The sequence below is a fragment of the Sinocyclocheilus rhinocerous genome, unplaced genomic scaffold (genome assembly GCF_001515625.1).
Source record: "Sinocyclocheilus rhinocerous isolate Xijiao unplaced genomic scaffold, SAMN03320098_v1.1 scaffold90, whole genome shotgun sequence".
Classification (NCBI taxonomy): Eukaryota; Metazoa; Chordata; class Actinopteri; order Cypriniformes; family Cyprinidae; genus Sinocyclocheilus; species Sinocyclocheilus rhinocerous.
Window position 1 is genome coordinate 755,557 of NW_015657969.1, and position 10,342 is coordinate 765,898.

Sequence of the window (10,342 nt, forward strand, 5' to 3'; positions counted from 1 at the left end):
CTATATTTTACATCAATCCCTCCTGATGGGCACATGGCGTTATAAAACCAGCGGCATCCTCTCTGATGTATTCATAAAAGGCTGGCATAATTGCTGTCTATCTAGACCACCATCTCAGATAATAAATAATTTCATAAAACCTTTAGGAGCCTGAGGGACAGAAAAGATCACTCCCATCCAGATGGAAATGTTTGTGGGGACTTGTCACGTTTGAACCCGTCATTTTTCCCCATGTGCTTTACATTCAAAACCGCTGCACTTTTTTCACAAGTTTTACTATAACAGTGGCCTTTAGTGACAAATTGACCACCTTTTTGGTTGACTGGCATCATTTGCTCATAGGTCAACAGTAATACCTGACACATATTAATTAAATTGCACATTTAAAAGCAAGTCTTGTGAGTACAAAAACCACAGAGGCCAAATTTGTTCAGCTGGAAGCATACTTCACAGATAGGTCTATGGTGCAAATAAGATGTGATTTCATGCTTCAGCAAATGCAAATGAAAGGAACATGTAGTTTTTTTTTTGTTTGTTTTAGCTGCATTACAAAATAGAACTTTTGGAGTGAAAACGAAGATTTGACTGAAAAGTTTTATGAAAATTATACTATGCCACACGCACAGTCGCCGATACTTTTTTGCTCAATAGCTGAACTATTACAAATGAAACATAGGCCTACTTTAAATGTATGATTTGTATTGCAATTTTAGCAACACAGATAGCCTATTTGAAATCAAGTTTAGTATTTTTAATGTGAATGTAAATTATATTGGGTTTTGAATGACTTCATGTTTTATTAGCTGAATCATAGCAGCAACAGACTGAACTGGGACACACAAATTACAATAAAGATCCTTATTTAATCAAAATTTAAAACGTTGGAGGACGCAATGAAGTAAACTAATCACTGAATCGTTTTGTTTGAAAGAACCGATTCACAGAAATGATTCGAATTCCCTATCACTTAAAGCTACGTGCTCGATTGCTCTGCTCTGACAAAAGTAAACAGCCTGGCTCGATTAGTAATACTGCGGTTGGACATCGTAATCCACGCAAACGCGGAAGCGAAGGCTTCCACGGGTGTTTTGTACACAGTGCATGTGTAGTGTCGTGCTTGACAATCGGAATCGTAAGTTCATTTGTCTCTGGATTTGGACGCTCTTGAGACGCATGCAGCCCGGGGTGCCATGATTCCCATAGCGGTGGTGGTGTGTGTGATGGGCGGGTGGTGTACCGTGTATCTGGCGGACACGCTGCTGCGGGTATGCGGATCTCACCAATACAACCCTTAATATCTAGAGTTAACGGTAGAGAGTAAGTTCACAACACAGAGGTATTTGCTGCTTAAATAATGGAATCGATTTGTATTGATAATTTCTAATGCGACTGTGATTTATTTGTCAAGGACATTATGATAAGAGTAGCATTTTGGAAGTGCCATGGTACAGTGATGTATAAAGTAATACCATTGTACAGAGATTTTTACCATGTTTATGTAGCATTGTATTTACCTTTATCAGTAATCCAGTTTGAAAAATGTTTGGACATTGAACCACAATGTTACAATGTTTTTGATATGTGCCATTTTTTTGTGTATTATACCGTGGAACTACCATGGTTTACCTCGTAGTATACAAATACCATTATAATTGTATTTACATTGTGTATCTCAAAGTATCATAATATTATTATTTGATGTATTTACTGTACCATGGTACTGCCATGTTTTTAGTTTAGTTTTTCATTTGCCACTTTAAAAGTTGATTCTAAATGATTACTCTCACTAATGTAAGATTAGGTAAACAGTTTCTAACAGCTGTGGTAAAAACTGTGCTAACTTTATAAAAAGAGATCATCATATTTTTATACAGTAGCAACAATAACTGATTTTCTCACCTTCAGTCGTCCAGTTCGGTGAAGAACCGCTATGAATCCTGGTTATCCTCGAATGGATTCACTCTCTCTCCATTCCATATTAAATGGCACACCGGCATCTTCAACCGTCTTTTTGCCAGATGTGCTCATCTCAACCCTCACTTTCTCTACATCTGGTATGATTTACTGTCCTCAAATCAAGTTTTTTTTTTAATGTTCAGATGACAGGGATGCTTAGTATGAGCTCTTTAACATTTATTGCTGTAATATACAGAGCTGTCAGTCTTTTGTTCATGTGATCCTGCATAAAAATCTTTCAATATAAACTATATAATATAAAAACATGTAAACCTCTCTTGCTTTGCTTTGGTTTCTGTTGCCATATTAAATCCACAGTGATGATATTTATTAAATTTTTTGAGGAATTAAAGCTTTAGTCATTAAAAAAATTCTTAAGCTGCTTGTGATGAGAGCAGGGGATTATGGGTAACCCCCTCCCTCACCCACACATACCCACAGTCTCCTTCTATTTCTCAATCATCATAGTAAAAGAATGAAAAATCCAGGAGTTAAAATCTAATTTAAACTTGAAAATATACCAAAAATGTCCACATGTTGCTGTTTTAGGTTCAGTGCCGGAATGGTGTTTGGGGTTCTGGCGATGTTTGGGTCTGTGGTTCTCCTGAGCAAAACATTGCTGCAGACTTTGAGTCAGATGATGGCAGAGACGCCAGAAGGGTTTCACGAACAGGTCTTGCAAGTGGTGGTGAGTACAAAGGAGCTCTATGGGAATGAGATGATGGTGGTGCACTTTAGTTTGAACAACAATGAAAGTGTGAACCATCTGTGCTCAGCCTGATCATTCCAGTCATTTTTTTTTTCGTCCTTTGTTTTATCATCAGGTGCCTGGTGTGAACCTTCCTGTCAGTCAGCTGGCCTATTTTTTCATTGCTATCTTGGTCAGCGGAGTCATACATGAGTTTGGCCATGGGGTGGCAGCACTAAGGTAAATTGATCATCTCAAAGATGCCATATGTAATTTCTGTGTCAGTAGCAATGCCAAACATTTTAACACTTACTTGTCCCACATAAAGCCAGTTTAGGTTAAAATATTCTATAATAAAAATTGCTTTTTGCAATTACTGCAACTTGAAGATGAAACTGTGTCCTAATAAAGCGCCAACCTCCCGGTCTCTCTTGTGAAACCAACATGGAAGTGACTAAAACTGCAATTCATCGACTGACCGCTAGAGGCTGGCTCCAAAAGGGAGTCAGTCCCATAGACTTCCCATGTTAAAATGCCCAACTTTACAGCAGAAACAAAATGTGTTTACAGCCTGGTACAAAGAGTGACACGCGTTGACGCGCTGCCAAGATGGCGACGGCCGGCTCTGCCCACTTTGAGCTTCATAAACGCTCTTCAGAAACACTACGTCCATGTTTTTATACAGTCTACGGTCCTGATGGAGCAAAACCAAGATTGTCTGTACAATCATACATTTAAATTCTCAGAGTAAATCTTTAGATTTTTGCATAAATGCAAAAATTTTGTTTACTTTTCGAAGAGTCACTAACATTAAGTCCATTTGTTGTTTATAATGTCTCATAATTCCTACGAAAATTACTTGCATAATAATACTTAAGTCGTCTAAAGTTTGCATGCACATATGTGAGAGAAAAGAGTGAGTCACTGTAAATTATTATCAGAAGTTTTGGGTCAAGCTGCTCCATTGCAAACTCAAATCTCACCCCATTTGACTAGTAAAATTCTCTGAAGCCTGTGTGTAATGTAAGTAAAGTGTGTTTCTGGAGTTGTTCCATTATAAGGCTAGTTATGCAAGGCAATCTCTCCAAAGTGTTGTGTTGGGAAAAAAACTTGTTTTAATTTAATGTGGAGTGTAAACATATATTTCTGCATGTTCTTCTCAGGGAGCAGGTGAGGTTGAATGGTTTTGGTGTGTTCATGTTTGTGGTTTATCCTGGAGCGTTTGTGGACCTCTTCACCACACATCTGAACCTCATCTCTCCAGTCCAGCAGCTCAGAATATTCTGTGCCGGTAATACGTTTTAAACCACATATTTTACAAGCACAAAGCCACAAATCTTGCACATGCAATTCATAATGCATGCACACTTTATTACAAAACCAAACGTTTGGTTTAAGTGAAAGTGAAGTGACGTGTGGCCAAGTATGGTGACCCATACTTGGAATTTGTGCTCTGCGTTTAATCCATCCAAGTGCACACACACAGTAGTGAACACACACACACACCGTGAACACACACCCGGAGCAGTGTGCCACTACTAGTTTAGTTTAACCACTACTTATTCCTCTAACAACCTTTATGAAAGTTTATAACATTTTCCATGTGGTCTGTCTTTGTATAGGTGTATGGCACAACTTCATGCTGTGTGTTGTGGCCCTCAGTTTCCTGTTCCTGCTGCCCATCTTCCTGTTTCCCCTCTATTACACTGGAGCAGGGGCTCTTGTCACTGAGGTGGTGGAGGTCAGGCCACCTTTCATCTTTAATGTTTATATTTAGATGATGTCCTTAGTATCTGAGATCAGTTTTGGTTTGTTTTCATAGGGCTCTCCATCAAGTGGACCTCGTGGGCTGTTTTTAGGAGATCTGGTTACCCAGCTGGAGGACTGTACTGTTCGGGGAGTGCAGGACTGGCACAACTGTGTTCAGCAACTATCCCATAATCCTCAGACGGGATACTGCGTTCACACTGCCAAGCTGCAGCTCAGTTGGTCGGCTGGAAGAGGTACTGACCTGCCTTATACTCTACTGTTTAGTAGTTTGGGGTCAGTAAGATTATCTTTTTGAAAGCTTTTATTGCGAAAAGATACATTTAAATTGTTCAAAAGTGACAATAAAGATGCTTATAATGTTACAAAAAATTGTTTCAAATAAATGCTGTTCTTTTTAACTTTAAATTCTCTAAAGAATCCTGAAAAAAAGTAACATGGTTTTCACAAAAATATTAAGCAGCATAACCGTTTTCAAGATTGATAATAAGAAATTTGAAAGCACCAAATCAGCATATTAGAATGATTTCTGAAGGATCATGTGACACTAAAGACTGGATTAATGGCTGTTGAAAATTCAGGAATAAATTATTTTTTCAAATGAAAACAGTTATTTTAAAATTTAATGATAATTCATAATATTACTGTTTTTACTGTACTGCTCAAGAGACTTTTCAAAAACATTACAAAATTCATATTGCCCCCAAACTTTTGAATGGTAGTGCAAGTAGAGTTCTTGTATACTTGTTCAATATTACAAATATTTGTTAGCTGATTCAGATTTTTCTTCCACTCAGCGTTCAAGCGTCTCGATGGCACTATGGAGTGCTGTGGGAACAACAGCTTGACAGATTTCTGCTTCTCTTATAGTAATAACGTGGAGAGCAAATTGGTAAGACAGACCTTTTCTGAAATAGTCTGTTAGTAATTGGGAATTTTATTCAAATTAGAACCGTTATAAAAGTTATATTGGTCGATTCTGTTCGCTCCTCTTAGTATTAGCAATAAACTATAATGCATTGTCAGAAAATGGCCTTATTGCTAAACACTGCAAACATTTTATCAATGTTATATTGTGAATATGTAAAGTGTGTTGTTGGCTAACAAGTCTTTGCATGTCTGAAAGAGATATCCAAAAAATATCTGAAATGATTCATTTTTGCGTTATTGACATCTCAGTCTTGGTATTTTTAACTATTGCTGCTTTTCCCCCGTGCTAGTTTGCCTGCCTGCCGGTCAGAAAAACCATTGAAGCGAGCCGTCCATGCCGTACCAACACAGATTGTCAAACAGACTTCATCCCAAGCTTGTGTTTAATCCCGTCTCTGGAGAACCAGACCAGACTGATTCGGGTCAAACACCCGCCGCAAACAGACATGCTGTTTGTCGGCTACTCTTCACACCTACAGTATTCAGGTCAGACAGATTATTTTCTATTCTATTCAGGTTTGTGCAAACAGGCTTGTTTTTAAAAGTCGTAATTTCTTTATTTTTAGTGAGTCTGACCAGCTTCGTTCCTCGTTTGGGCTTTCTTCATCCAGACCTGCCTGTCATGCTGGAGACTTTCTGCAAGTATCCTTCCCACTCAAGCACTCTAAAAGATTCCAACTTTTCTTGACTTGCTATTAAAACAGGGACATAACTGAAGAGTTTTTCCTTTTGCCAAAATAATTTGACTACTTATTTAGTCTCATGATACTATAGTAGAAATCACATAAATGGTTCCTGGTTCATTTAGGAATCAAGCATAACAAAAAAATATATATACATGCACACACTATTGTTCAAAAGTTATAGAATACAGCAAGTACATTAACACTGAGAAATATTATTGCAATTTAAAATAACTTTTTCTGTTTTAATATAATTTAAAATGTAATTTATTCCTGTGATGGCAAAGCTGAATTTTCAGCAGCCATTACTCCAGTCTTCAGTGTCACATGATCCTTCAGAATTTGGTGCTCATCTTATTATTATCAGTGTTGAAAGCAGTTGTTGAAATAGTGATCATTTGTTCAGGATTCTTTGATTTATAGAAAGTTCAAAATAACAGCATTTATTTTTTTTAAATCATACTGACCACAAACTTTTGAACGGTAGTGTATATTTTCTTATTTCAAAAATAAATATATTATTTATTTGTTTATTTAAATTTGTAATGTGATCTCCATTCAATCGGTGTAATTACTCTTTGTTCATGAATTCTGAACTGGTTGTATAGGTTTTGTCAAATATATACTGCTGTTAACTAGCCTTAACTTACTGTGTGTTAAGATACCTGGTCTCATTGTCTGGGGCCCTGGCGGTGGTAAACGCTGTCCCGTGTTTTGCGCTGGACGGCCAATGGATGCTCACAGCATTCCTAGATGCCACACTGAGCTCTGTGATCCCAGAGAGGAATAACCGAGAGCTGATTGGCTTCTTTTTTTTGCTGGGAGGCAGTGCCCTTCTAGCGGCCAATGTGGCTCTGGGTCTATGGATGGTCACAGCACGATAGCATACAGCCGTCTCCTCCAAACAGACTGTTTGGGGGAAATTGCTTACTGAAGATGTGAAGAACCTTATTGAACTAATTGAGGAATCGACTGGGTGGTTTGACCTTTGCTGGTAATTGCCAGATTGGCCACCATGAGAGGGCGGCCAGAGGGTTAAGAGTGCTGCTGTACTCAAGAAAACTGTTGTGTTCTTAGGTTTCGATGGCTTCGCTGGACACAAGCAGTAAAAATGATCTTGAAGCTGCATGCTTTTCCACAGTGACCTCAGGACAGTGCCAATAGTGCCCACTTTGATAAATACCTGATCACATTGTGTCAAAATTGTGTTTACTTCATCATGTAAACCCGGAAGTGACACTATATCAGCAAATACTTGGAGGATTTTGTGGATGTTACTTGCCTGTTTGTCCTCTGTCTTCGTGAAGTACATAGACACACACAGTATGTGTAGTTTTGCATTGTTTTGTTTGCTTTTGTGTTTCTGTACGTTCAGTTTTCTGCACACCAGCTCAACCCGAACATTTTACAAGTGTACTACATAAAGCCAATTAAAAGAGTTTATTGACCCCAGTTGGAAAATTTGGGAAGCAAGTAAAAACATAAAACAGGTGCACTCAGTAATTTATATTAGGTTTGAAAAATATGTTTAAAGTCATGCACACTTGCATGTAATGAAGAATTCAGTCACTGAAGTAAAATAGAAATGGTGACATGTTGTCTCAGTAACAATCCTGTAATTGAACAATTTGAACTAAAATTTTTAAACTCAATGCTAAAATCATTTGTACGATGGTATCTGTAACTGAAAATGTTTGCTGTTGCATGATGCTGCATCCACACTACTAGGCTTCAATATATAGTTCAAGATGGTTGCCATCAGCTAGCGTAGCATCAACCAAAAAACTGAGCCCACCTTAAAAACAATCTAAATTGAAAATGAAATGCATACAATTTTAACCAGCTATACATTTATTTATATATATATATATATAGGGACTGGATACAGTATGAACTGCACACTACTGCTGTATTATTCAACTTGGGAGATTAGCTTTAGTCGCTTAGTCAGAGATTGAATGGCTAATGATTCATTTTTTACAGAGTTCTGACACAACTGAAAATGTTCACCATGACAAGGGCAGTCAATTACTAAACATGCTCTAATATGCATCGGAAGTGTTCATATTGTTTATGATCTGTATACTGTGAATATTGTCCCCAACAATTAGCCTGTGGGTTGAAAATGCACTAAAATAGGAATTATCACTTGTTTTTAAGATACTTTCTCTGTCTTTGTTGTCCTTCCTAACCCATTGTACATATGTTTATAAAATAAAAAAATTGCCTAAACCTTCCTGTGTCATTAACTTATTTGTTTGTAGAAACATCAGTGCTGCTCTGAACATGTTTGCCAAGTCTGATGAACCTTCTGCCTGTCTGAAACTTCACATGGAAGTTGATAATGTGAATTTTATATTTGAAAATGGATGGAGATGATTATGGTAAACTATGGAAAATTAGATTGGAAACTACATAAAATGTATTATAATTCTTGCAGAACATTTTCTACCATTAGATGTCAGCATTGTCCTGTCTGAAGCTGAATTTTGAGTCCTAGAAAATTAGACCTCATAGGAAAAGTGTTTCATCCTATTGTTGTTGGAGATCATTTAGCCATGATGTAGAGACCCAGTTTGTAATACTGAATGCATTTCTTTCTTGGAAGCAGCTTACCACGGTACACTGACAAGAGCTGCCAATCAGGCTGGAAATGATGTGAGGCCATCTGGAGGAAAAAGTGGTGATGAGAAGTGCTTCATGGGTGATAGAAATCTGTGATACTCTGAAAATGGTTTGAGTGTAGTAGGTGTTGTCAGGACTGTAAGAAGATGAGCTGCTGATGACAGCTGTGTTTTTAAAGAAGGTGTTGAAGTTCTCAGCGGGGAGGATAAAGTTATTTTATGGCAATGGAAATGTGATGATTAGGTTCATCTGATGTCAGTAAAAGTGTCAGAGAGAAGGGTGTAGTACGCTTGTTGGCTGATGGACACTGCTACTTTGTTGAATGCGTGTGTGTGGGTTTTCATTCTCAAGGACATCAGAATGTGGACTGATCTCAAAGATGGTGGCTGTCAGAGATTTAATGGCTTCTGCATGTCTCTTTTCCCCTGCTGCAAGGTTCTATGGGAAAACATTATTAATTATGTGGTCAGCTTGCCAGCATTTGTTGTCTCCAAGCAAATATATTTGAACTTACATAACTGAGGTTTTTCCTGCTTCATTTTTTACAATGTTCATAGTTTATGGCCCATCGTACCCAGAGTTTCTCTTGAGGGATCATTCCATGGGAATCTTGGCTCGTTCTTGGACAACCTGAATGATCTGCAAACATTTTTGCACTTTTCAGACTGTCAGAATTGTATCGATTGCTATCGTCAATGTGATCCATGTTTTCTTTGTTAGGAAGAAGCTTTGATTCATGGAAATGTCCAATAAGAGGCTTAGAGCATAGTGAGGAGAGTGACTGACTGATATGAAAAGCAAACAGCACACTTTGAGAAAGGGACAGAAGTTCATGGGTCAGGTTGCAGTTTTCCCTCAGGTTCTTCAGTTAAGGGATTTTGTTTATGCACCAGCATTTATAACTTTTATGACTTCAGTTAGTATCTAAATCACATGGCATCTGATCATTGAAGATCTTCATCAACCTGGTCCATGATATCTGAGGACTTTACGCCTGAGACATGACTCCATTTAGTCATTTGCATGTTGTTAAATGTTTCCTAATGGAGGTGTAGAGCACATCAGTCCATCAGTTTATCCTTTGTTCTCCTTTGAGGGTTGCATCTTTTGGCTTTATGTGTCTCGGATGTACTGCTATAATTAGCTTTCGTTGTGCATGTTTCTGGGTTCTTCTGTAGGTTTTTTTTTTTGGCTCATTTCTTCAGAAGAAGGGTGTGTTGATGTTGCGTTTGAGACGTGCCCCCTGGGAAGATGGAGGACTGTATGTCTGTGCTATTTCAGGAGGAAAATAATTACACATGGATGTGGTTTTGCGTGGGGAGACCAGACTCCTCCCTTCTTACCATCACCCAGAAAGCCTGAGGCTGTTTATATGCGTGTTTGTTCTTAGTTTAGGAGGATGAACTAATTGCTGGCTTTAATATATATATATATATATATATATATATAGGCATTAAAAATAAATAAATATATATCTTGAACTGGGTCCGGAGAATGAGATCTGAATTATTGTACATTCATCCTTCATAGCTGTTTTATTTATTTATTTTTAATGCCTCTTTAATCTTTGAATCCTGGGTAATTTTTCCATGGAAATAATACTTCATACTGACGTATATTTATATATTACTTATTTTTGTTAAAGTGCAATGGATGCGCTTATTTCATTAATCATGACTTGAATATTGTGTTA

General features: G+C 37.7%; 1 protein-coding gene across 1 annotated transcript; it reads left to right on the forward strand.

The window, feature by feature from the left end:
* The first annotated feature begins 1,031 nt into the window (after positions 1-1,031).
* Positions 1,032-7,886, forward strand: LOC107721932 (membrane-bound transcription factor site-2 protease-like). Its single transcript, XM_016530165.1, has 11 exons — positions 1,032-1,265; positions 1,906-2,054; positions 2,506-2,644; positions 2,781-2,884; positions 3,808-3,935; positions 4,267-4,385; positions 4,467-4,647; positions 5,209-5,303; positions 5,632-5,827; positions 5,908-5,983; positions 6,686-7,886. Exons 1-11 carry the CDS (start codon positions 1,191-1,193, stop codon positions 6,906-6,908), a joined length of 1,485 nt encoding a protein of 494 aa, XP_016385651.1. The 5' UTR covers positions 1,032-1,190; the 3' UTR covers positions 6,909-7,886.
* Positions 7,887-10,342: the final 2,456 nt, after the last annotated feature.

Excerpts from the sequence above, each read along its gene's own strand:
- LOC107721932 (XM_016530165.1), top strand. The coding sequence starts at position 1,191 with ATGATTCCCATAGCGGTGGTGGTGTGTGTGATGGGCGGGTGGTGTACC. Across the intron at positions 2,055-2,505 it reads CCTCACTTTCTCTACATCTG|GTTCAGTGCCGGAATGGTGT; the intron begins GTATGATTTACT and ends TTGCTGTTTTAG. Across the intron at positions 5,984-6,685 it reads ATGCTGGAGACTTTCTGCAA|ATACCTGGTCTCATTGTCTG; the intron begins GTATCCTTCCCA and ends CTGTGTGTTAAG.